At 49.7% G+C, this 26,542-nt stretch overlaps 1 protein-coding gene across 1 annotated transcript in view; it reads right to left on the bottom strand.

The window, feature by feature from the left end:
- Positions 1 to 429: 429 nt before the first annotated feature.
- TDRD9 (tudor domain containing 9) overlaps positions 430 to 26,542 on the bottom strand; it is a 234,388-nt gene continuing 208,275 nt past the window's right edge. Inside the window, exons 30-36 of the mRNA XM_073638628.1 lie at positions 14,883 to 14,953; positions 14,671 to 14,780; positions 7,020 to 7,116; positions 5,957 to 6,092; positions 5,347 to 5,462; positions 4,869 to 4,941; positions 430 to 1,106 (exon numbers count right to left, since the gene is read on the bottom strand). Coding sequence (XP_073494729.1) covers positions 1,008 to 1,106; positions 4,869 to 4,941; positions 5,347 to 5,462; positions 5,957 to 6,092; positions 7,020 to 7,116; positions 14,671 to 14,780; positions 14,883 to 14,953 — 702 coding nt within the window. The 3' untranslated portion in view covers positions 430 to 1,007. The remainder of the gene's footprint in view (positions 1,107 to 4,868; positions 4,942 to 5,346; positions 5,463 to 5,956; positions 6,093 to 7,019; positions 7,117 to 14,670; positions 14,781 to 14,882; positions 14,954 to 26,542) is intronic.

The raw sequence follows: 26,542 nt of genomic DNA, 5'->3' as shown, positions 1-26,542 counted from the left end.
AGAGGAAGACTAGAGAGCGGTCAGTTCCAGGAGTACTCGTCTCTTTGCTCGCTCTTCTGGCTCAGATACAAGTGGCTACTGATCGGTTGCAGCGCTTGCTTGATATCTCCAAACTAGAAGAGTGTGAAAAAAACAGCAGGGAAAGTGGGAAGCTGAGGAAAGATGGGGGTCCGACGGGGGATTGAAAAAACAAAAAAGATGCTAAAGACCACCATTTACACTTTTAAATGAAACAGGAGGTAGATGAGCCTTTTAATAATGAAGTAAGACATCAAAATAGTCACTATTTATGGACAGCTCCTTCATTATTGGAAATCATCAGTACAGCTCGTTTATAAGATGTGAAAAAGGAACACTGTAATGCATATGGCCACAGGGCAGAATAGGGGGAAAGACGAAGCAAGGTCTGCAGTTCCTCCATGTGACTGCAGATTTCTGAATTGTGATGGTGTGCAATGAACACGTGTGGATGGCCACATGACGACCAGACTCCTGCGCTTCAGTATTGAGAGAAGCCGGGGGTGTCTAGTCTGCAGGTGACCACCCACTGACACCGTGAAATCCCGACAGTGTGTCCATAACATTTTTTATCGTGGCCTCTGATTATTATGCATCTGTCTGTAATTATGTTCCCTGTCTCCTCCTCCTACTTTTTTTTCCTTCTTCATATGAGGTTAATCCTGTATGTTCACATGTCAACAAATCGACTTCTATTTTGTAGGATTTGCTTTTGCTACCTATCACACAGACATTACATTCCGGCACAATATTTCTTCTGTGCGGTTTTGGATTCTGGACTTCACGGTTTTCAGTAATTATTATGACCCTTTATTGTCATTTTTACAAGAACATTCTTAATGATATCAGGGGAAAAAAAGAAGAAAACCAAAGCCAATCTCTATAGCGTCATTAGATTAAAGAACCTACAACATAAAACAAACAAAAGCATGGCTGCGCCCGGCAGCCTGTCCACCACACGGACACGTCTCTAATCACTCCAAGCAGAATTAGGGGTTCAGCATTACAATCTGATGTAGCTGGTAGATGCAGGAATTGGCGTCTTCCTCTGTCGTCATCGTCTGGTTGATGAGGAATCTCTGATCCACCTGAAAATAAAGGCAAAAATATAATAATACCATCTCCTGGCTGAACGCTTCTGTTATGATCGTCACACTGCTGTAAGAATTTGAAGGCAACCGGTCACATTAACCGTGGGGTTTGGTATAACATGTGGATCCAGTGTCATCTACTGTATATAGAGGTGTTATCAGTCATTGTACAGGAGGAGGAGGAGGTGAGCTGTGATATCACCTATTGTGAATGGTGGATCCCATGTTATCAGTCATTGTACAGGAGGAGGAGGTGAGCTGTGACATCATCTATTGTGAATGGTGGATCCTGTGTGATCTACTGTATATAGAGGTGTTATCAGGTCATTGACCAGGGGAGGAGGAGGTGAGCTGTGACATCCTTTATTTTGACTCCTTGTAATCCTGCCCAATATATTAATGAGATGACTACTGATTAGGGTTCCCTACAGAACAAAGTGTCAGCCCATTAAGAGACACAGTGGCCAGAGAGAAAACTGCAAGATTTTAAGGGAATGTGTAATTATAAAATGAACTATTGTTTGTTTTGGGTTTTTGTGTTTAAATCTGTATTTTTTTAGGGGTAAAGTTTCTCTTTGTGGAGAATTCCAAGCTGATGAAAGAAGACTTATGGGTCATGCAATGCTCCCCTGGGAAATTAAATAGTCTCTTTAGAAATGAATAAGAGGACGTGATCTCCCCTTATCACAATCTTTATTAAAAAATAGAAATTTTGCAATTTTCACACTGGACACGAAATGTTCTGTTTCAGGAAACCCACATGTACATTACTAGCAATGAACAGATTGTGACACTACCTTTTTGCATTGAGACATCTAATGAGCATGTGCAAAGGTCATTGTGAAGGGAGGAGGAGGTGAGCTGTGACATCACAGAATCCACCAATCACAATAGGCGAGATTAGCCGTGTATAAAGATGTTATCAATCATTGTAATCCTGCCTCTGGTGATAATGAGACTGCTAAAAAGTCACCCTGATGCCAGTGAAAATTGTGAGATCTATTAAGGGGCAATTCCTTTATAAATAAAATCTTAGCAAGCAAGTTCTTACGAATTCTAGTCTGTCGCCTACAGGATTATTCCTAAAACAGCAAGGTATCTGCTTATCAATACTGTTTTTTTTTTCGGGTGGGAAGAAAGCAGCCTTTTTTTTTCTAATCCTTGACCACCCCCCCTTGAAATAGACTTCCCTTATATTCATTTTCTGCATTTATTTTATATGCACACAAAAAAACCCTAACCAGTTACATAATGTGTGACCGCTCTGGTGCTCCTGTAGCAGATGCTTTGGACCATAGCCCCTGCTCCAGAGCGAGGGCACGGTGCCAGGGAGAGCCCATGGCCGCTGCTTGGCATCCAGTGGGGCACAGACATATCACAGCTCTTTATTATCCAGTGTCTTGAGCGATGCCCATGTTCCTCCCTGTACTCAGGCACCTCTCCAACGTGAAATATAAGATTTCAGAAGTTTAAATGAAGCCAAAGGATTTGTCACCCCCGTATGGGAGCAATGATCTACTTACACATATTGACGTGCCCTAGGAATAAATAATTAGAAAAATGCATATTCAAGCGCGTCACCCCTCATCCGATAGCTGCGAGCTGTGTATATGAAAGTGCAGGGTTGTTTTTTTTTTCCTGAGAGTTAATCCTGCCTTAATAGGGAATTGGAAGGACATGCTAACCCAGCAAAGCAAGAGGATTACTTTATGAAATTGAATGAATTCTGATAACGGCATCTCCTGGCAATACTGAAGATTAAAATAAAAAATGCCAAATCCAAGTGTCACACGCATAATCCAGTCTGATGACCTGGTTTAGCCTTGCAAATGCTCTCCATTTCAGAGTAAAGTACTTCATGACACAAGAGGGGAAATATAGAAAAGATTCTCAGAAATGACACAAAAGAACCTAAAACAAAAAATAAACTACAAGGAAAGAAAAGGTCAAAACTTCCAACTTCGCAATTTATAGTGTACGCAGGGTATAGGTGATCGCTGGGGGATCAATGCTAAGGATCGGTGGGGTCCTAATTGCAGGATATCATCCATCCCATGGAATAATCCTTTAACTACCACTAATCAGTCGCTACACAACTCCAAGCTCTTTGTAGGGTAATTGTAGGGTCACCTTACCCGACCCCTAGCACTGTAGACTTGCTGCAAAGGAAAATCCGCAGAGAACCAGCCAAAAAAGGCTGCAAATGTCATTGCAAAAAAATTTGCATTGCAAAAGGTGAGATCAACCTTTTAATCTGACACACTGCAGATGTCAAATCCATATCGCTGATCATATTTAGGGTATGTGCACACGATGCAGAAATACTCAGGATTTTTTCCTGAGCGTTTCTGCATCTCTCTGGCAGGAAAAAACGCATGCGGATTGTACATGCGGTTTCCTGCCAGGGACATGCGGAAATGAAGCGGTCTTCACTTTCATTTCCGCATGCGGGTTGACAAGCACTTCCCAAGCGATTTTAGCATCACTTGGAAAGTGCTTGTCAACTTCACACTATATAAATCCATGCAACCGGCATGGATTTATATAGTGTGTGAATGTCAAAAAATAAAAAATAAATCTATACTTTACCCTCTGATGGCCCCCGGTGTCCTGCTTCATCGGTCCCGGCTGCCGGCAGTGAAGACTTTAGGACCTTCCGACGTCAGCGTCACGTGACCCGTCACATGACTGACGTCAGCGAAGGTCCTTCTTCATTCAACCGCGAAGTGCGCGGGAAGCTGGCAGGACGTAGCGCGGGCCGTCAGAAGGTGAGAATATATATTTTTTATTTTATTCTTTTTTTTTTTAATGGTACCTGGGTCTGGATGAGAGTCCTCTCATCCACACCCGGGTACCATCCGCACATTAGACCGCATGAAAAGCGCATCAACATATACAGTGATGCGGATTCCATGCGTCTAATGCAAGTCAATGGCGGCAAAAGAGCAGCGTTTCCGCAAAATTAATTGACATGCTGCGGATTTTTGAGCGCAGCATTTACGCTGCGGAAAAATCCGCATCATGGGCACAGCACATGTGGATTTCCATTGGGGAACATTGCTGCCCTTCTACCATGCGTTTTTCATGCGTTTCCGCGGCGTTTACGCAACTGCAAAAACGCCGAGGAAACGCATGAAAAACGCATCGTGTGAACTCAGCCTTATGGTGCAGATTTTCTCAACTGTGCATGAAAATGTCATCCATGAAGCCGCTACTGAAGGACGCAGAGGATTTTCGGCACACAATACCATGGTGGAGACTCTGCTGAGTATCCGGCCCGGGGGATGTACTTTGAGAGTCTGCAATGTAGACGAGATTATATCAGAATATTGCTACAACTGAATTTCCCAGATGCTGACATTAAAGTGCAAGGAACAGTTTTTCCAACATAGACTTTAATAGCAAAGCTGCAGAGTATCGCAGCCCCCGTGATGCATTACAGACACTGTTTAATGCATTGATGGGACACAACACAAACCCCTTAAATTGCCTCTAAATGATAAGATGACAGAGGTGGTGAGCAAATGCTCCTCTATATGGCGAGGTAGCGATTTCCTGCACCATCGCTAGTACAACAGCTATCTAATGTGTATGCGGGAGGACGAGTAATTTGTTTTTGATGCTACAATACCAACTAGTAACCTTGCAGTGAATGTTGTCACGCTGGTGATGTTGGGGCCGTACTGTTGAATCGATGCCCAGCTTACTTTATAGGAAGCTGATGTTCGTGCCCGACGCTGCACAGGAATGACGCTTTACCTGATTCCACTGGTACAGATTGTCGTACCACTTGGCAGGGATAACTTCTCGAGGTTTCTCCTGTTGAAATAAACTGCAGACAGGAGGAAAGTTACAAAAAGATATTCACGTGACACAATGGAAGAGAGCTTACTGACTAGCTGAGCCTCTTCAACTACAAAAAGTTAATCCTGATCATGGAGAATCTCATTTAACATCAGTACAAACTGTGTCAGACAATTCAATACTCCATCAGTGGAAGGACAATCCAATAGAATAATTAGTGACCTGTTCCCAAAGCAAAGCGGAGGCAGAGCTATTTAATTAGGACGTGTTGTACTCATTAGATATGGATGACGGGATCTAACACAAACAACAAAAATAGTCACCAATTAATAAAAAGGTAAGAGCAGCGGCTCTCACCGTCTATAACCTGATTACCAGGAAAACGTGCAAGCCACGTCAGAAAAGGACTGGTCAGTCAGAAATCACGGCTTACTTCAGAAGATGTTCTCGGGCAACTTCCTGGAGCCGGGCTGATCTGTCGCTTCGACCAATGGTGCCATCAAAACTCTGACCAACTATCTTGTTAACTGCGGATCTTATCTGATTTATCTGCAAAAAGTAAAGAACAGATATTCATCAATGAGCATATCCAGACAAGATCAAAAGAGGGGGGACACAAAATAGTTGACTAATACAAATGTTCAGTGAACAGCCGTCCCTCCTCTATCCCCCATACTCCATGAATGTTCAGCTCGGCAGTGCGTTCATGCGTTTTCAGCAGGAGGAAAGACCCTCTCCTGTTGACGAAAGTGGAGTCTGCTATCTCATCCACAGTCTTACCAATGTGATCGCACCAAATCGGGAGATCCAAGAGGGTCTCTTACAAGTCACTCCCACAGCCCGAATGCGCACTCTACGGGAGCAGGAAAGGGCACTCTACGGGCGACGGAAAGGGCACCAAGTTCTCAATTGTGTCTGGTTACTCCTGCAAACCTAAGTCCTTCGCTTCAGACAGGAGACATTGGTGGCTGCCCTCTCCACCCCGGAAAATCCAACTTTAGGTGTCCGTATAGAAGCAGAAAATCCATTTCCCACCAGCTTACCTTCACTACGTCATCCACTTTGAAGCACACGTCGAAAGCCAATTCGATGTCATGTTCAGGCCAAACTGCAAGGTTACGGTATTGCCATCCCAGACCGCAAAGGACGCCTGTATATTCTCTTCTGTTCTCATGGACTCTGGTAGGATTTCATAGAGAATAAATGATAAAAAAAAATAATTATATAAAAATATATCAAATATGCCCTTAAAGAGACAAAAAGAGCGACTCAAAGTGCAGATGAAGGCAAGGGAAGGTGTTTATTGTTTAAATCAGGGCTTTGTGCTAAATGTATTTTTTAAATATTTTTTCTAATCTTTTTCCACCATATTACGATTATTAAAAATAAAAATGAGAACTGTTGCAATTTCCACATTGATCACTAACTTCCTGATGTTTTAGGAAACACCACATGTACACAGCAGCAATGAACTGACTGGCACTATGTTCTGTATTGAAACATCTGATGAGCGGGGGCAAAGCTCATTGTAAAGGAAAGCGGAGGGGCTGTGACATCGTTTATTTTTATTGGTGGATCCGGTGTTATCTGTCATTGTCATCCTGCCTCTGATGATAAAGAGTCTGCTGAAAACTCTTCTTGAAAGCACAAGAAGTACGAGTCTAAAACTGCAAGATTTTTAATATTGTTTTTTTTTTAACTATAGACTAATACAGAAAGAAAAAAAAGTACTATTTAAAAATACATGTAATACTAAAACCTGATTTAAATGATAGGTAATTTTCTCATGGCACGTTCCCTTTAAACAAGAGTAAAACATGCAGGGGATGACAATTGTAAATCACTTTATCGAGCAAGATATCGGATCTACCGGGTCAGGCTCGGTTTCTGTTAAATCGCTGAACACCTTATGTCGAAAGGAAACCTATTTACAAGTCTGAAAAATGCCAAAATGTTGCTCACGACCACTTTATTAGTTTCGGCGGTCATCCGGCTTTCCTAACATGGTATTTGGGGGGGCGTTAGGTCACCTTTGGTAATATCAATACAATAGCTTTTGCAGAAAGCTACAAAAAATAAATAAAAACACGTAAAATCAGCAAATACCTGAGCTCTATCACAGGGGCAAACAGCATGCTGACAAGTGCTGGCAAACCCGGGATGGATGGAAGCAGAGATGTCTCTCTTAACATGAGCATAGACCCTGGGAACGGAGGTAGGAAATGACCGCATAATCAGTGCTAAATTTCCAGCAAATCAAATACATATGGGCAAATGTTGTCCCCACTTCAGAGGCCATAAGTGAAATTACTATTACAACTTCCCTTAAGATTAAACGAGACTTAGATAAAGATCTAAAAAAGAGGATACTTCCCTCAGCTCAGACCCCCATTTCTACCATTCCGTACTTTCTAGACCCAAATTATTCAGATCCCTATAATCTCTGGTCAGATTTGCCAAACTATTCAATCAAACAGTTCCTGACCAATAAAATCCCATTGCTGGATTCATGGCCGGTAATTCCTCCACGCGCCCCATTCATTTCTTACAACATAAACATGTCACCCACATTCTTTCGATGTTTACATTTAAATTCCCTGGTGCGGGAGGAGGTTCATGGGTGGACATGCTATGCAAACTCTCATTCCCTTTTCCTAAAGGAATATCGAAGATATATAACCATATGATCCGGCCTCAGTCCTTCCAAAAACCTTCCTTTATATACTCTTGGGAAAAGGAACTTAACATCTCTTTGGCGGATGAAGTTGAATCCATTCTTACTAATTCTCACGGATTCTCCAGGTGCATATCAGTGCAAGAGAATTCATACAAAATATTAACACTGTGGTATAGAACGCCAGAACTTTTATGCCATTATGGATGGTCTGACTCTAACCTTTGCTCGAGATGTAAAGAAGGGGTGGGGAACATGTCCCATATATTTTGGTACTGCCCTAATATTAGACCTTTCTGGGTTAAAATAGAGGAGACGTTGAAAGACTTAGGTTTGATAAGGGGTCCCTTGTCTCCGAAAGAAGTTTTACTATCCTGCCCATCTCAAAATTTTAAACCTATAAAACATGATCTGCTCCCTCTACTGTTCGGGCGGCAAAATACCTGATCCCTCTGCACTGGTTGCAGGTTACACCCCCCACTCACGTTGAGTGGCTGAATAAGGTTGACGTGATTAGGTGGTTGGAGGAGCTCACTAGTTGGGAGACTTCCCGGCATTCCCATTTTCTTGAGGTTTGGTTTCCCGGTTTAGCAGTTTTGTGGGTTAAAAAGCCTTAGTTACTTACCGGTAACGGGATTTTTCGGAGCCCATGACCGCACCACAAGAGAGAGGATGCGCCCATCATGGACAGGAAACCTACAGGTTAAAAAGGGCGGCACCTCTCTCCCGCCTCAGTTTAGTTAACAGAGCATGAGCGGACCGCCAAGGTCAATAACAACAACACAAATTCATTTTAAGCCAATTACTTTAAGTAACTTCCCCCGAAGGTGCAAAAAAGAAGAAAACAACTCTACGAGAGTGCAATAACAACACCAGTGTAGGGAGGGAATATAAGGGTGCTGTCATGGGCTCAGAAAAATCCCATTACCGGTAAGTAACTAAGGCTTTATTCGTACTCCCATGACAGCACCACTAGAGAATTACAGAGACGAAAGGAGATTAGGGAGGGACCACAGCTTGAAGCACCCTTCTCCCAAAGGTGAGGTCAGAAGAGTCACCCAAGTCCAATCTATAATGCCTATAGAAGGTGGAGGGAGAAGACCAGGTGGCAGCCTTACATATGTCCTCGATGGAAACCCTCGTCTTCTCGGCCCAGGAAGTCGCTACCGCTCTGGTAGAGTGTGCTCTCAACCCTTCCGGTACTTCCCTATCCCCCAAGGAGTAAGCGAGGGAGATGGCCTCTCTAATCCACCTTGCGATTGTGGATTTTGAAGCTTTTACAACCCTTCCTAGCCCCCTGATGGCATATAAATAGGGATCTATCTTTCCTAAATTTGTGTGAAACCTCCAGATATTTAAGCACGCACCTTCTCACATCTAATGTATGTAGTTTCTCCTCTTTCTGATTTTTAGGGGGGAAACAAAAGGTTGGAAGATTTACCTCTTGAGTTCTATGAAACTGCGAGACTACTTTTGGGAGAAAAGCTGGATCAGGCTTTAACACAATTCTATCATCCATAATTTGGGTAAATGGAGGGGATATAGAAAGAGCCTGTATGTCACTTACTCTTGTGGCCGAAGTCAGGGCCACTAACAGGGCTGTTTAAAGAAATATAATCTTATGAGTGTCTGAATCTAGAGGTTCGAAGGGGGGGTTAGTTAAGGCATTTAAGACTAGGTTTAGATCCTAGGGAGAGGGTTTGGATTTAATGATAGGTCTACATCTGAAAGAGGCCTTTATAAACCGTGCTACCCAATAATTTGCTGCTATATCAGATGCAAATAAGGCCCCTAAAGCCGACACCTGCACCTTCAAGGTACTAGTGGTTAGACCCTGTTCTAACCCCCGTTGTAGGAACTCTAGTATCTTCCCAATAGGGATCCCATCCTCCAGCTTGAATTCTGTAAAAGATAGGAATTTTCTCCAAGTTCTAGCATAGATGCGGGTAGTAACGGGCTTTCTGCTACTTAAGAGAGTGTTTACCAAATTTGAGGAAAACCCTTTGCTGGCCAACAGTGTCCTCTCAAATTCCATGCCGTCAAATGGAGATTTGGGGCTGGAGGATGGGAAACCGGACCCCGAGTAAGAAGGCCCGGGATTTCCGGAAGGATCCAGGGGTCTGATACTGACATCCTGCGGAGACAAGAGAACCATGGCCTATTGGGCCAAAAGGGGCATATGAGGATCACCCTGGTTTCGTCTGTCCTGATCTTTCTTAGGACTGATGGAAGCAGGACCATAGGAGGGAAGGTGTACGCCAAAGGAAACTCCCAGGGTATCATGAGGGCATCCACCGCCAGGGGCTTTTCTCTGGGGTCTAGAGAACAAAATGCTGTCACTTTCCGGTTGGACTTTGTTGCAAACAAGTCCACTGCTGGAAAACCCCACATTGCCACGATCCTGGAGAATACTCGAGGGTTCAAAGACCATTCTCCTTCCTTTAGGGAATTGTGGCTGAGAAAATCTGCCCTGATGTTTTCTTTCCCTCTTAGATGAACCGCAGAAAGGGAGAGAAAATGATCTTCTGCTTTTTGAAGAAGTCTGTCTGCCACTCTCATTAAGTCCTTTGAACGGGTCCCCCCTTGATGGTTTATATACGCTACGGAGACTTGATTGTCCGAGAGTATACGGACATCCTGGCCCTGTAAATATACAAGGAACCCATTGAGCGCATAATAAACCGCCAAAAGTTCCTTAAAATTTGAGGAAAACCGTACTTCATTTTCTGACCAGATTCCCTGAATTGAGCGGTTTTCAAAATGAGCTCCCCAACCTGTAGCTCTTGCGTCTGTAGTTACAACTGCCGTAGGTTTACTTTCCCAAGGACTCCCCTAGAAAGATTAGTGTAAACTAACCACTAGCGAAGGGATTGTAAGGAGCGAGGGCCCAAGGTAAACTCCCAGTCTAGATGACCATCTAGGAGTGAATCGTTATACAAGACATCCCATTGAAGAGCCCTTGAATGAAATTGGGACCAGCGTACCGTCGAAAAACTTGGTCAGGGTCCCCAATAAGGACATGGCTTTGCGCAGTGTCATGGAGGGATTATCTATACAGTGTTTCACTAGCCCCTGAATTTTAGTAATTTTCTCATCTGATAAACGACATATCTGTTAGTCTGAATCTAAAATGACCCCCAGGAACGGTTGGGCTTTTTGTGGAATTAATCTAGATTTTTCTAAATTTAGGAACCAACCTAGTCTTTGTAGGATAGAAATTGTTACCTGAAGGTGGGCTTCACATTGCGCAAAGGAGTCCCCCACTATCAGGAAATCATCGAGGTACGGGATTATTAAAATATCTTTTTCTCTTATGTGGGCCATCACTTCTGCCACCAGTTTAGTAAAAACTCTTGGGGCTATAGCTAATCCAAAGGGAAGGGCGGTGTACTGGTAGTGTTTTATCACCCCTTTGATTTTGATGGCTAATCTTAAATACTTTTGATAATCCTTATGAATGGGGACATGGTAGTAAGCGTCTTTTAGATCCAGGACAACCATAAAACAGTGGGGAAAAAGCAATTTTATTATTGTTTTTAACGATTCCATTTTGAAGGTGTCTATTCTAAGAAACCTATTTAAAGATTTTAAATTTATGATAGTCCTGAAACACCCATCCGGCTTGGGAATCAAGAAGAGCGAGGAGTAGAATCCGTCTCCCTCTTCTGTTTTCGGAACCTCAATCAAGACGTTTTTCTGTGTTAGGTCTTGTATTTCCGATACGAGGGCAGCATGCCGCTCTGGGGAGGAACTAGAGGGAATAATTACAAATCTCTTGTAAGGAAGGGTTTGGAATTGAAATTTAAGACCAAATCTAATTAGGCCCAAAATCCAACCGCTATGTGAGATACGTTCCCAAGCCGGAAAAAACAATGCCAATCCCCCCCCACACACACACACCTGGGTGGATTGTGGTTCCCCTGGCTTCCGCTCATCTCTGGAAGAAGAACAAAAGAGTAGGCCTCTACCTTTGCAACCCCTTTCCTTGAATTTCTCCTGTTCTCTAAAGAATCGCCTATGGACAAACTTCTTTCTCCGAAAGGATCTTTTAAAAGAGGGTAGAGGTACAGATGGAAAGCCCTTCTTAGGATCTACTGCTTTTTCCAACAGATCATCCATAGTCTGGCCAAAAAGATATTCACCCTCACAAGGAATTGTACAGAGTCTAGACTTTGTTTGTACATCTCCCGGCCAGCATTTTAGCCAAAGGGCTCGCCGAGCAGCATTTGAAAGAGCTGACGATTTTGCTGCTAGTCTGACAGAGTCCGCAGATGTGTCAGCAAGAAAGGCCTCTCCCCCTAGCCCAGGGTGCAGCGAAGAAATGATTTCCTTCCTGGGGACACCTTCTTTCAATTGGTTGTCCAGCTGTTCCAGCCAGACCATCAGGGCCCTGGATGTGCAGGTGGCAGCCACTGCTGGTTTCAGGGCTCCTGTACTGGTCTCCCAGGTACTTTTTAAAAAGGTATCTGCTCGTCTGTCCAGGGGATCTCTTAAAGCTCCCATGTCGTCGAAGGGGAGGGAAGCCTTTTTTGAAGCTTTGGCAATGGCTACATCAAGCCTTGGCGCCTTTGACCAGGAGGAGCATGCGGAATCGTCAAACGGATACCTCCTTTTGAAAGAGGGAGGGATGCTGCCTTTTCTGTCCGGCTTCTGCCATTCTCTTTCAATAAGATCCTTAATTTTTGTGTTCATGGGAAAGGATCTTTTCTTTCTTTGACCTAAACCTCCAAACATAACATCTTCCCGGGACTTCTCTGGTTTAGCGTCCACAATGCCCATAGTAGAACGGACAGCTTTCACTAAGGCATCTACCTCATTTAAAGGAAAACATTGTCTCTCAGATTCGCTGTCAGAGGAGGATAGGGAAGAGGAAGAAATGTCCGAGATGTCGGAGTCTGAGCCCGGTCGAGAGTCCAGAGGGGAATGCCTGACCTCAGAATTCTCACGCAAGGCCTTGCCTACTTCTTCTTTAATTAAGGTTTTAAAGCCTAAAGAAAACCCTGGGGTCTCTTCCACCATCACCTTGTCAATACAAGGCTGGAACAATTTTTTAGTATATGCATCAGGGAGCGGGCTGCTACATAGGGCACATTCTTTATGCCTAGATTTAAACGCACATTCTTGTTCTGAAAAAAAATTCCATAGACAGAGAAGAAAAAAAGAGGAACAATTAGGAGAACTTTCACGGAGAGTCCACTTACCCCCTGGCATATGCGGTACCGTAGAAGCAGAGGAATCCTTCTTAACCGGCGGAGGATCACGCCGCACGACAGGAACTTCCTTCCTACTCTTAGCGGTAAACTTCTTAGTAGAACGGCTGGACCCGGTTCGGGAACGACGTTGTACCGCCTGTTGTGAGGGCTCCCCAGAGGGCTGCTCCTGCAGCAGTTGTTCTTGCTGAGGTGAAAGCTCCAGTGTATCTCCCATTGTATACGAGAAAACAAAGGGCTGGGAAGCACCTCTGCATGTAGCCAGCCTTCTTATATACTGGCCATGCAGGTACCTTTTTTTATTTTTTATTTTACACGAGGGGGGGGGGGCAGCCTCTTTTTCCTCCTTCCCCCTACCCCCTCCCCGGGCTGGGCAGAGCACCTGTAGGCTCATCGGTTCCGGGACGCCCATACTGTTCCGGCGTCCCCACCGTTTGCATGCGGCCCATACTTCCTGGTTGCGCGCGAGCTGCTTCCACTTCCGGTGGAGGCCCGCGCACCGGAAGTACGTCATAGGCCCGCCCCAACATGGCCGCGCCTGTACGTTCCCCGCCGGCGCGGCCGCGATCTCTTGTAGGAAGCAGGGGGGGGAGGGGGGACGGACCATCCAGCTCCAGTGAGGGGATGTCACGCTGCCCCAATGAGCCCTGCCGTGGCGTCTCCAGGAAGAGGACCGACCAGGGGAGGAACCTCATCGCTCCAGGTACCCTGTCTATCCCTCTGGGCAAGAGACCGCTCCAATATTCCTCCTGCAGAAACCTGACAGGTCTCCCATCATGGACAGGAAACCTAAACTGAGGCGGGAGAGAGGTGCCGCCCTTTTTAACCTGTAGGTTTCGTGTCCATGATGGGCGGATCCTCTCTCTCGTGGTGCTGTCATGGGAGTACAAATAAATAACTACTACTTATTCTGTGATATCTTGAGCACCTCCTTCTCCTTACTGTTTGTCTCCTACCTCATTCAGGTTGTTTATTAATCTTGCCAACGCACCACAACACACAACTTTGTTTTGGTATGTGATGTCTCTCATACATTATGCTCCCTTGTATTAATTATTTTCTGATACTTTATTCAGATATTATTCATTTCCCTAGCTTAGGTCTCTTGTTGTCCAGGTATATCTAGGTTTAGTTTTGTATTTGTCTTCTTATATATTGTTTCAAGTGCCTTGATTTGTTCCATTGAGATACTATTGTCTTTTTATTGATATTATGATAGCTCAATTTCCTCGTCTATAATTCCATATGCTGCACTGATGTCATTTGTTTATGTGTCGGGGTAAAAGAGAATATATATTTGTAACTTTTATACTTTTGTAACTTTTATACGCTTTTTTGCTAATGTACTAACCACCATTTTGTATCATATAACAATAAGCTTTCCTTGCTACGTAATTACTCAAATCGAAACTTATTTGTGGGGGTCGTGATGACATTCCACTTATGTTCTATTTACTTAAATAATGTTTAAAAAAAAAATTCCAGAAAATGAATGGAGATGATGAAATTTCTGCAGAGAGTATAATTCGCAACACATCATTGTGATGGACGAGTTTCCAATGATAGAAAACTAAACTCCAGAGAGCTGGCACATTCTGCACTCTTACTTGTGTAACGATTAATCCATAGAAAATATAGAACAAGAATGACGTAATTACAGAGTTGTCTCGTACATTTAATTTTTTTTTGTACTTTAGGTTAAAGCCCAGCGTAACTATAAATCGTCCAAGTCCGTCATAACAAATATTGTTAAGGACTCCTCCTGTCGTATCCATTTTTACAAGGAGAGGCATTGATGTGACAACAAATATCTAGTGTTTATGGACCGATTTAAAAACCATTCACTAAGAAAAAAGGAAAGAAAAAGACATACCGGTAGAGTTTACAGACAGTGACGCAGAGACAAACATCCTCTGGTGAGTCGTTTCGGGGGAGTCGTTCACAACCACAGAATTGATGCTTTCTTTGTCAATCCAGACCGATCTAAGTAAAAAATAAAAAAAATAATAGAAATGGAATAGCCGACTCAATCTGTAATCATCTATGATTAAACCATGCTTACAATGCTTAATTAGTTGCAATTACCTGAATTTGGACACACTCATCATACTATGAAACTTCACCTCGTAGGGATGGAAAGGGCCATGAAGAATAACCTGCAACAGAAATACGAAGTACGCAGTAAACACTGGAAATCAACTTTAGACATTTTTATTAAAAATAAACCTGTCAACAAGGTCATTCTACTCAAACAGTGAGAACAGCATAATTCACACAGGGGCCGATCCTATAGATGTAGAGAAAACACATTTCTAACAATGGCTCTTGGGTATCATGTGATGGGCTGGCTGGAGGCTATGCTCTGGCTCCCTCCCCCATCTAGGCATTGTTATGTGCCGGGCTGGCTGGAGGCTATGCTCTGGCTCCTTCCCCCATCTAGGTATTGTTATGTGCCGGGCTCGCTGGAGGCTATGCTCTGGCTCCCTCCCCATCTAGGTATTATGTGCCGGGCTGGCTGGAGGCTATGCTCTGGCTCCCTCACCATCTAGGTATTATGTGCCGGGCTGGCTGGAGGCTATGCTCTGGCTCCCTCCTCCATCTAGGTATTGTTATGTGCTGGGCTGGCTGGAGGCTATGCTCTGGCTCCTTCACCCATCTAGGTATTGTTATGTGCTGGGCTGGCTGGAGGCTATGCTCTGGCTCCCTCCCCCATCTAGGTATTATGTGCTGGGCTCGCTGGAGGCTATGCTCTGGCTCCCTCCCCCATCTAGGTATTGTTATGTGCCGGGCTCGCTGCAGGCTATGCTCTGGCTCCCTCACCATCTAGGTATTATGTGCTGGGCTGGCTGGAGCCTATGCTCTGGCTCCCTCCCCATCTAGGCATTGTTATGTGCCGGGCTCGCTGGAGGCTATGCTCTGGCTCCCTCCCCATCTAGGTATTATGTGCTGGGCTGGCTGGAGGCTATGCTCTGGCTCCCTCCCCATCTAGGTATTATGTGCTGGGCTGGCTGGAGGCTATGCTCTGGCTCCCTCCCCATCTAGGTATTATGTGCTGGGCTGGCTGGAGGCTATGCTCTGGCTCCCTCCCCATCTAGGTATTGTTATGTGCCGGGCTGGCTGGAGGCTATGCTCTGGCTCCTTCCTCCATCTAGGTATTGTTATGTAGCGGGCTCGCTGGAGGCTATGCTCTGGCTCCCTCCCCATCTAGGTATTATGTGCAGGGCTCGCTGGAGGCTATGCTCTGGCTCCCTACCCATCTAGGTATTATGTGCCGGGCTGGCTGGAGGCTATGCTCTGGCTCCTTCCTCCATCTAGGTATTGTTATGTGCCGGGCTAGCTGGAGGCTATGCTCTAACTCCCTCCCCCATCTAGGTTTTATGTGCTGGGCTGGCTGGAGGCTATGCTCTGGCTCCTTCGTCCATCTAGGCATTGTTATGTGCCGGGCTCGCTGCAGGCTATGCTCTCGCTCCCTCCCCATCTAGGTATTGTTATGTGCCGGGCTCGCTGGAGGCTATGCTCTGGCTCCTTCCCCCATCTAGGTATTGTTATGTACCGGGCTAGCTGGAGGCTATGCTCTGGCTCCCTCCCCATCTAGGTATTATGTGCCGGGCTCGCTGGAGGCTATGCTCTGGCTCCCTCCCCCATCTAGGTATTATGTGCTGGGCTGGCTGGAGGCTATGCTCTGGCTCCTTCCCCCATCTAGGTATTATGTGCTGGGCTGGCTGGAGGCTATGCTCTGGCTCCCTCCCCATCTAGGTATTGTTATGTGCCGGGCCCGCTGGAGGCTATGCTCTGGCTCCCTCCCCATCTAGGTATTGTTATGTGCCGGGCTCGCTGGAGGCTATGCTCTGGCTCCTTCCCCCATCTAGGTATTATGTGCTGGGCTGGCAGGAGGCTATTGCTCTGGCTCCCTCCCCATCTAGGTATTGTTATGTGCCGGGCTCGCTAGAGACTATGCTCTGGCTCCTTCCCCCATCTAGGTATTGTTATGTGACGGGCTGGCTGGAGGCTATGCTCTGGCTCCCTCCCCATCTAGGTATTGTTATGTGCCGGGCTGGCTGGAGGCTATGCTTTGGCTCCTTCCTCCATCTAGGTATTGCTATGTGCCGGGCTGGCTGGCTGCTATGCACTGGCTCCCTCCCCATCTAGGTATTATGTGCTGGGCTGGCTGGAGGCTATGCTCTGGCTCCCTCTCCCTCTAGGTATTGTTATGTGCCGGGCTCGCTGGAGGCTAAGCTCTGGCTCCTTCCCCCATCTAGGTATTATGTGCTGGGCTGGCAGGAGGCTATGCTCTGGCTCCCTCCCCATCTAGGCATTGTTATGTGACGGGCTGGCTGGAGGCTATGCTCTGGCTCCCTCCCCATCTAGGTATTGTTATGTGCCGGGCTGGCTGGAGGCTATGCTCTGGCTCCCTCCCCATCTAGGTATTGTTATGTGCCGGGCTGGCTGGAGGCTATGCTCTGGCTCCCTCCCCATCTAGGTATTGTTATGTGCTGGGCTGGCTGGAGGCTATGCTCTGGCTCCCTCCCCCATCTAGGTATTGTTATGTGCCGGGCTGGCTGGAGGCTATGCTCTGGCTCCCTCCCCCATCTAAGTATTGTTATGTGCTGGGCTGGCTGGAGGCTATGCTCTGGCTCCCTCTCTATCTAGGTACTGTTATGTGCCGGGCTGGCTGGAGGCTATGCTCTGGCTCCTTCCTCCATCTAGGCATTGTTATGTGCCGGGCTAGCTGGAGGCTAAGCTCTGGCCCCCTCCCCCATCTAGGCATTATTATGTGCCGGGCTCGCTGGAGGCTATGCTCTGGCTCCCTCCCCCATCTAGGTATTATGTGCCGGGCTCGCTGGAGGCTATGCTCTGGCTCCCTCCCCCATCTAGGTATTGTTATGTGCCGGGCCCGCTGGACGGCATGCTCTTGCTCCCTCCCCCTCAAGGTTTTATGTGCCGGGCTGGCTGGAGGCTATGCTCTGGCTCCCTCCCCCATCTAGGTATTGTTATGTGCTGGGCTGGCTGGAGGCTATTCTCTGGCTCCTTCCTCCATCTAGGTATTGTCATGTGCCGGGCTCGCTGGAGGCTATGCTCTGACTCCCTCCTCCATCTAGGCATTGTTATGGGTGGAGGCTATGCTCTGGCTCCCTCTCCCTCTAGGTATTGTTATGTGCCGGGCTCGCTGGAGGCTATGCTCTGGCTCCCTCCCCCATCTAGGCATTGTTATGGGTGGAGGCTATGCTCTGGCTCCCTCCCCCATCTAGGCATTGTTATGTGCCGGGCTCGCTGGAGGATATGCTCTTGCTCCCTCCCCATCGAGCCATTATGTGCCGGGCTGGCTGGAGGCTATGCTCTGGCTCCCTCCCCATCTAGGCATTGTTATGTGCTGGGCTGGCTAGAGGCTATGCTCTGGCTCCCTCTCCCTCTAGGTATGGTTATGTGCCGGGCTCGCTGGAGGCTATGCTCTGGCTCCCTCCCCATCTAGGTATTATGTGCCGGGCTGGCTGGAGGCTATGCTCTGGCTCCTTCCTCCATCTAGGTCAGGGGTCTCAAACTCGGCTGGGTATATGGGCCGCACATGGAAAAAATTTGAATTTGGGGGGCCGCATTCTTTGTTCAATGTGACATTTTTAGTGATACCATTTTTTTTGTATACACCTTTTGAACATTTTTGCCGTGTTTATTTTTTTATGGCTTGGGTCGTTATGGATGTGGCAATAATAAACGTGCACTTTTTTGTGTTTACTTTAGTTTACATATAAAACAGCATTTTTAGTGCCCAATATTTTTTCATGCTTTATTTTATTTTTTATTTTTTTTACTATTTTATTTCCCCCAATTGGCCACATACAGTAATATTGTCTTACAATTAGCATCATATAGTAATAATGGAAAACATCTTGTAGTAATGTTCCCCATCCAAGTCCCCATCTTGTACTAATGTGCCCCATCCAGGTCCCCATCCTGTGGCAACGTTCCCCATCCTGGCGCCCATCTTGTACTAATGTGCCTCATCCAGGTCCCCATCCTGTGGCAATGTTCCCCATCCAGGTCCCCATCTTGTGGCTCTGGTCCCCATCTTGTGGCTCTGTGCCCCATCCAGGTCCCCATCTTGTGGCTCTGTGCCCCATCCAGGTCCCCATCTTGTGGCTCTGTGCCCCATCCAGGTCCCCATCTTGTGGCTCTGTGCCCCATCCAGGTCCCCATCCTGTAGCAACGTTCCCCATCCTGGCGCCCATCTTGTACTAATGTGCCTCATCCAGGTCCCCATCCTGTGGCAATGTGCCTCATCCAGGTCCCCATCTTGTGGCTATGTGCCCCATCCAGGTCCCCATCTTGTGGCTATGTGCCCCATCCAGGTCCCCATCTTGTGGCTCTGTGCCCCATCCAGGTCCCCATCTTGTGGCTCTGTGCCCCATCCAGGTCCCCATCTTGAGGCTCTGTGCCCCATCCAGGTCCACATCTTGAGGCTCTGTGCCCCATCCAGGTCCCCGTCCTGTGGCTATGTGCCCCATCCAGGTCCCCGTCCTGTGGCTATGTGCCCCATCCAGGTCCCCGTCCTGTGGCTATGTGCCCCATCCAGGTCCCCGTCCTGTGGCTATGTGCCCCATCCAGGTCCCCGTCCTGTGGCTATGTGCCCCATCCAGGTCCCCGTCCTGTGGCTATGTGCCCCATCCAGGTCCCCTCTTGTGGCTATCTGCCCCATTCAGGTCCATGTCCTGTGGCTATGTGCCCCATCCAGGTCCCCATCTTGTGGCTATGTGCCCCATCCAGGTCCCCATCTTGTGGCTATGTGCCCCATCCAGGTCCCCTCTTGTGGCTATGTGCCCCATCCAGGTCCCCATCTTGTGGCTATGTGCCCCATCCAGGTCCCCATCTTGTGGCTCTGGTCCCCATCTTGTGGCTCTGTGCCCCATCCAGGTCCCCATCTTGAGGCTATGTGCCCCATCCAGGTCCACATCTTGAGGCTCTGTGCCCCATCCAGGTCCCCGTCCTGTGGCTATGTGCCCCATCCAGGTCCCCGTCCTGTGGCTATGTGCCCCATCCAGGTCCCCGTCCTGTGGCTATGTGCCCCATCCAGGTCCCCTCTTGTGGCTATGTGCCTCATCCAGGTCCCCATCTTGTGGCTATGTGCCCCATCCAGGTCCCCGTCCTGTGGCTATGTGCCCCATCCAGGTCCCCGTCCTGTGGCTATGTGCCCCATCCAGGTCCCCGTCCTGTGGCTATGTGCCCCATCCAGGTCCCCGTCCTGTGGCTATGTGCCCCATCCAGGTCCCCGTCCTGTGGCTATGTGCCCCATCCAGGTCCCCGTCCTGTGGCTATGTGCCCCATCCAGGTCCCCGTCCTGTGGCTATGTGCCCCATCCAGGTCCCCGTCCTGTGGCTATGTGCCCCATCCAGGTCCCCGTCCTGTGGCTATGTGCCCCATCCAGGTCCCCGTCCTGTGGCTATGTGCCCCATCCAGGTCCCCGTCCTCTGGCTATGTGCCAAATCCAGGTCCCCGTCCTGTGGCTATGTGCCCCATCCAGGTCCCCTCTTGTGGCTATGTGCCTCATCCAGGTCCCCATCCTGTGGCTATGTGCCCCATCCAGGTCCCCTCTTGTGGCTATGTGCCCCATCCAGGTCCCCGTCCTGTGGCTATGTGCCCCATCCAGGTCCCCATCTTGTGGCTATGTGCCCCATCCAGGTCCCCATCTTGTGGCTATGTGCCCCATCCAGGTCCCCATCTTGTGGCTATGTGCCCCATCCAGGTCCCCTCTTGTGGCTATGTGCCCCATCCAGGTCCCCATCTTGTGGCTATGTGCCCCATCCAGGTCCCCATCTTGTGGCTATGTGCCCCATGCAGGTCCCCTCTTGTGGCTATGTGCCCCATCCAGGTCCACATCCTGTGGCTATGTGCCCCATCCAGGTCCCCTCTTGTGGCTATGTGCCCCATCCAGGTCCCCTCTTGTGGCTATGTGCCCCCTGTGCTGTTCTTCACACACCTAAAATAGAAAAAAAAAGAAGATGATTCTCACCTGTCCTCCGTTCCCTCGGCGGCCTTCCTGCAGATGTGGCCCGCAGGCACCACAGAGTCAGACCCCTTGACGATCCCGACCTGGTCCAGGAGGAGCCGCCGACAGCAGCGCTGCATTGCCGCACAGAGACCGTCTCCCAGCACTGCATTTCCAATGTCAGCCGCCGGCCAATCAGAGGCCAGCAGCTGACATCTGCATATGGCAATGACGTCATACTTGCTGCGCCGACACGCAGATATCAGCTGCTGGCCTCTGATTGGCCGGCGGCTGACATTGGAAATGCAGTGCTGGGAAACAGTCTCTGTGTGGCAATTCAGCGCTGCTGTCGGCGGCTCCTCCTGGACCAGGTCGGGATCATCAAGGGGTCTGTGCCTGCGGGCCGCATAAAGCAGCCTCAGGGGCCACATGCGGCCCGCGTGTTTGAGACCCCTGATCTAGGTATTGTTATGTGCCGGGCTGGCTGGAGGCTATACTCTGGCTCCCTCCCCCATCTAGGTATTATGTGCCGGGCTCTCTGGAGGCTATGGTCTGGCTCCCTCCCCATCTAGGTATGGTTATGTGACGGGCTCGCTGGAGGCTATGCTCTGGCTCCCTCCCCATCTAGGTATTGTTATGTGCCGGGCTCGCTGGAGGCTATGCTCTGGCTCTCTCCCCCATCTAGGTACTGTTATGTGCCGGGCTGGCTGGAGGCTATGCTCTGGCTCCTTACTCCATCTAGGTATTGTTATGTGCCGGGCTAGCTGGAGGCTATGCTCTGGCTCCCTCCCCCATCTAGGTTTTATGTGCTGGGCTGGCTGGAGGCTATGCTCTCGCTCCCTCCCCATCTAGGTATTGTTATGTGCCAGACTCGCTGGAGGCTATGCTCTGGCTCCTTCCCCCATCTAGGTATTGTTATGTGCCGGGCTCGCTGGAGGCTATGCTCTGGCTCCCTCCCCCATCTAGGTATTATGTGCTGGGCTGGCTGGAGGCTATGCTCTGGCTCCTTCCCCCATCTAGGTATTATGTGCTGGGCTGGCTGGAGGCTATGCTCTGGCTCCCTCCCCATCTAGGTATTGTTATGTGCCGGGCTGGCTGGAGGCTATGCACTGGCTCCCTCCCCATCTAGGTATTATGTGCTGGGCTGGCTGGAGGCTATGCTCTGGGCTCCCTCTCCCTCTAGGTATTGTTATGTGCCGGGCTCGCTGGAGGCTAAGCTCTGGCTCCTTCCCCCATCTAGATATTATGTGCTGGGCTGGCAGGAGGCTATGCTCTGGCTCCCTCCCCATCTAGGCATTGTTATGTGACGGGCTGGCTGGAGGCTATGCTCTGGCTCCCTCCCCATCTAGGTATTGTTATGTGCCAGGCTCGCTGGAGGCTATGCTCTGGCTCCTTCCCCCATCTAGGTATTGTTATGTGCCGGGCTCGCTGGAGGCTATGCTCTGGCTCCCTCCCCCATCTAGGTATTATGTGCTGGGCTGGCTGGAGGCTATGCTCTGGCTCCTTCCCCCATCTAGGTATTATGTGTTGGGCTGGCTGGAGGCTATGCTCTGGCTCCCTCCCCATCTAGGTATTATGTGCCGGGCTGGCTGGAGGCTATGCACTGGCTCCCTCCCCATCTAGGTATTATGTGCTGGGCTGGCTGGAGGCTATGCTCTGGGCTCCCTCTCCCTCTAGGTATTGTTATGTGCCGGGCTCGCTGGAGGCTAAGCTCTGGCTCCTTCCCCCATCTAGATATTATGTGCTGGGCTGGCAGGAGGCTATGCTCTGGCTCCCTCCCCATCTAGGCATTGTTATGTGACGGGCTGGCTGGAGGCTATGCTCTGGCTCCCTCCCCATCTAGGTATTGTTATGTGCCGGGCTGGCTGGAGGCTATGCTCTGGCTCCTTCCTCCATCTAGGCATTGTTATGTGCCGGGCTAGCTGGAGGCTATGCTCTGGCTCCCTCCCCATCTAGGTATTGTTATGTGCCGGGCTGGCTGGAGGCTATGCTCTGGCTCCCTCCCTATCTAGGTACTGTTATGTGCCGGGCTGGCTGGAGGCTATGCTCTGGCTCCCTCCCCATCTAGGCATTGTTATGTGCCGGGCTGGCTGGAGGCTATGCTCTGGCTCCCTCTCCCTCTAGGTATGGTTATGTGCCGGGCTCGCTGGAGGCTATGCTCTGGCTCCCTCCCCATCTAGGTATTATGTGCCGGGCTGGCTGGAGGCTATGCTCTGGCTCCTTCCTCCATCTAGGTATTGTTATGTGCTGGGCTCGCTGGAGGCTATGCTCTGGCTCTCTCCCCCATCTAGGTACTGTTATGTGCCGGGCTGGCTGGAGGCTATGCTCTGGCTCCTTCCTCCATCTAAGTATTGTTATGTGCCGGGCTAGCTGGAGGCTATGCTCTAGCTCCCTCCCCCATCTAGGTTTTATGTGCTGGGCTGGCTGGAGGCTATGCTCTGGCTCCTTCCTCCATCTAGGCATTGTTATGTGCCGGGCTCGCTGCAGGCTATGCTCTCGCTCCCTCCCCATCTAGGTATTGTTATGTGCCGGGCTCGCTGGAGGCTATGCTCTGGCTCCTTCCCCCATCTAGGTATTGTTATGTGCCGGGCTAGCTGGAGGCTATGCTCTGGCTCCCTCCCCATCTAGGTATTATGTGCCGGGCTCGCTGGAGGCTATGCTCTGGCTCCCTCCCCCATCTAGGTATTATGTGCTGGGCTGGCTGGAGGCTATGCTCTGGCTCCTTCCCCCATCTAGGTATTATGTGATGGGCTGGCTGGAGGCTATGCTCTGGCTCCCTCCCCATCTAGGTATTGTTATGTGCCGGGCCCGCTGGAGGCTATGCTCTGGCCCCCTCCCCATCTAGGTATTATGTGCCGGGCTCGCTGGAGGCTATGCTCTGGCTCCTTCCCCCATCTAGGTATTATGTGCCGGGCTGGCTGGAGGTTATGCTCTGGCTCCCTCCCCCATCTAGGCATTGTTATGTGCCGGGCTGGCTGGAGGCTATGCTCTGGCTCCTTCCTCCATCTAGGCATTGTTATGTGCCGGGCTAGCTGGAGGCTATGCACTGGCTCCCTCCCCATCTAGGTATTGTTATGTGCCGGGCTCGCTGCAGGCTATGCTCTCGCTCCCTCCCCATCTAGGTATTGTTATGTGCCGGGCTCGCTGGAGGCTATGCTCTGGCTCCTTCCCTCATCTAGGTATTGTTATGTGCCGGGCTAGCTGGAGGCTATGCTCTGGCTCCCTCCCCATCTAGGTATTATGTGCCGGGCTCGCTGGAGGCTATGCTCTGGCTCCCTCCCCCATCTAGGTATTATGTGCTGGGCTGGCTGGAGGCTATGCTCTGGCTCCCTCCCCATCTAGGTATTGTTATGTGCCGGGCCCGCTGGAGGCTATGCTCTGGCCCACTCCCCATCTAGGTATTGTTATGTGCCGGGCTCGCTGGAGGCTATGCTCTGGCTCCTTCCCCCATCTAGGTATTATGTGCCGGGCTGGCTGGAGGCTATGCTCTGGCTCCCTCCCCCATCTAGGCATTGTTATGTGACGGGCTGGCTGGAGGCTATGGTCTGGCTCCTTCCTCCATCTAGGTATTGTTATGTGCCGGGCTAGCTGGAGGCTATGCTCTGGCTCTCTCCCCCATCTAGGTACTGTTATGTGCCGGGCTGGCTGGAGGCTATGCTCTGGCTCCTTCCTCCATTTAGGTATTGTTATGTGCCGGGCTAGCTGGAGGCTATGCTCTCGCTCCCTCCCCATCTAGGTATTGTTATGTGCCGGGCTCGCTGGAGGCTATGCTCTGGCTCCTTCCCCCATCTAGGTATTGTTATGTGCCGGGCTAGCTGGAGGCTATGCTCTGGCTCCCTCCCCATCTAGGTATTATGTGCCGGGCTCGCTGGAGGCTATGCTCTGGCTCCCTCCCCTATCTAGGTATTATGTGCTGGGCTGGCTGGAGGCTATGCTCTGGCTCCTTCCCCCATCTAGGTATTATGTGCTGGGCTGGCTGGAGGCTATGCTCTGGCTCCTTCCCCCATCTAGGTATTATGTGCTGGGCTGGCTGGAGGCTATGCTCTGGCTCCCTCCCCATCTAGGTATTGTTATGTGCCGGGCCCGCTGGAGGCTATGCTCCGGCTCCCTCCCCATCTAGGTATTGTTATGTGCCGGGCTCGCTGGAGGCTATGCTCTGGCTCCTTCCCCCATCTAGGTATTATGTGCCGGGCTCGCTAGAGACTATGCTCTGGCTCCTTCCCCCATCTAGGTATTGTTATGTGACGGGCTGGCTGGAGGCTATGCTCTAGCTCCCTCACCATCTAGGTATTGTTATGTGCCGGGCTGGCAGGAGGCTATTGCTCTGGCTTCCTCCCCATCTAGGTATTATGTGCCGGGCTCGCTAGAGACTATGCTCTGGCTCCTTCCCCCATCTAGGTATTGTTATGTGACGGGCTGGCTGGAGGCTATGCTCTGGCTCCCTCCCCATCTAGGTATTGTTATGTGACGGGCTGGCTGGAGGCTATGCTCTGGCTCCCTCCCCATCTAGGTATTGTTATGTGCTGGGCTGGCAGGAGGCTATGCTCTGGCTCCCTCCCCATCTAGGTATTTTTATGTGCCGGGCTCGCTAGAGGCTATGCTCTGGCTCCTTCCCCCATCTAGGTATTGTTATGTGACGGGCTGGCTGGAGGCTATGCTCTGGCTCCCTCCCCATCTAGGTATTGTTATGTGCTGGGCTGGCTGGAGGCTATGCTCTGGCTCCCTCTCCCTCTAGGTATTGTTATGTGCCGGGCTCGCTGGAGGCTAAGCTTTGGCTCCTTCCCCCATCTAGGTATTATGTGCTGGGCTGGCAGGAGGCTATGCTCTGGCTCCCTCCCCATCTAGGCATTGTTATGTGACGGGCTGACTGGAGGCTATGCTCTGGCTCCCTCCCCATCTAGGTATTGTTATGTGCCGGTCTGGCTGGAGGCTATGCTCTGGCTCCTTCCTCCATCTAGGCATTGTTATGTGCCGGGCTAGCTGGAGGCTATGCTCTGGCTCCCTCCCCATCTAGGTATTGTTATGTGCCGGGCTGGCTGGAGGCTATGCTCTGGCTCCCTCCCTATCTAGGTACTGTTATGTGCCGGGCTGGCTGGAGGCTATGCTCTGGCTCCCTCCCCATCTAGGCATTGTTATGTGCCGGGCTGGCTGGAGGCTATGCTCTGGCTCCCTCTCCCTCTAGGTATGGTTATGTGCCGGGCTCGCTGGAGGCTATGCTCTGGCTCCCTCCCCATCTAGGTATTGTTATGTGCCGGGCTCGCTGGAGGCTATGCTCTGGCTCTCTCCCCCATCTAGGTACTGTTATGTGCCGGGCTGGCTGGAGGCTATGCTCTGGCTCCTTCCTCCATCTAGGTATTGTTATGTGCCGGGCTAGCTGGAGGCTATGCTCTAGCTCCCTCCCCCATCTAGGTTTTATGTGCTGGGCTGGCTGGAGGCTATGCTCTGGCTCCTTCCTCCATCTAGGCATTGTTATGTGCCGGGCTCGCTGCAGGCTATGCTCTCGCTCCCTCCCCATCTAGGTATTGTTATGTGCCGGGCTCGCTGGAGGCTATGCTCTGGCTCCTTCCCCCATCTAGGTATTGTTATGTGCCGGGCTAGCTGGAGGCTATGCTCTGGCTCCCTCCCCCATCTAGGTATTATGTGCTGGGCTGGCTGGAGGCTATGCTCTGGCTCCTTCCCCCATCTAGTTATTATGTGCTGGGCTGGCTGGAGGCTATGCTCTGGCTCCCTCCCCATCTAGGTATTGTTATGTGCCGGGCCCGCTGGA

Source organism: Phyllobates terribilis, unplaced genomic scaffold, assembly GCF_046119375.1.
Source record: "Phyllobates terribilis strain yellow unplaced genomic scaffold, ASM4611937v1 Scaffold_7__3_contigs__length_470593459, whole genome shotgun sequence".
Classification (NCBI taxonomy): Eukaryota; Metazoa; Chordata; class Amphibia; order Anura; family Dendrobatidae; genus Phyllobates; species Phyllobates terribilis.
This window is presented reverse-complemented; position numbering and strand designations above follow the sequence as displayed.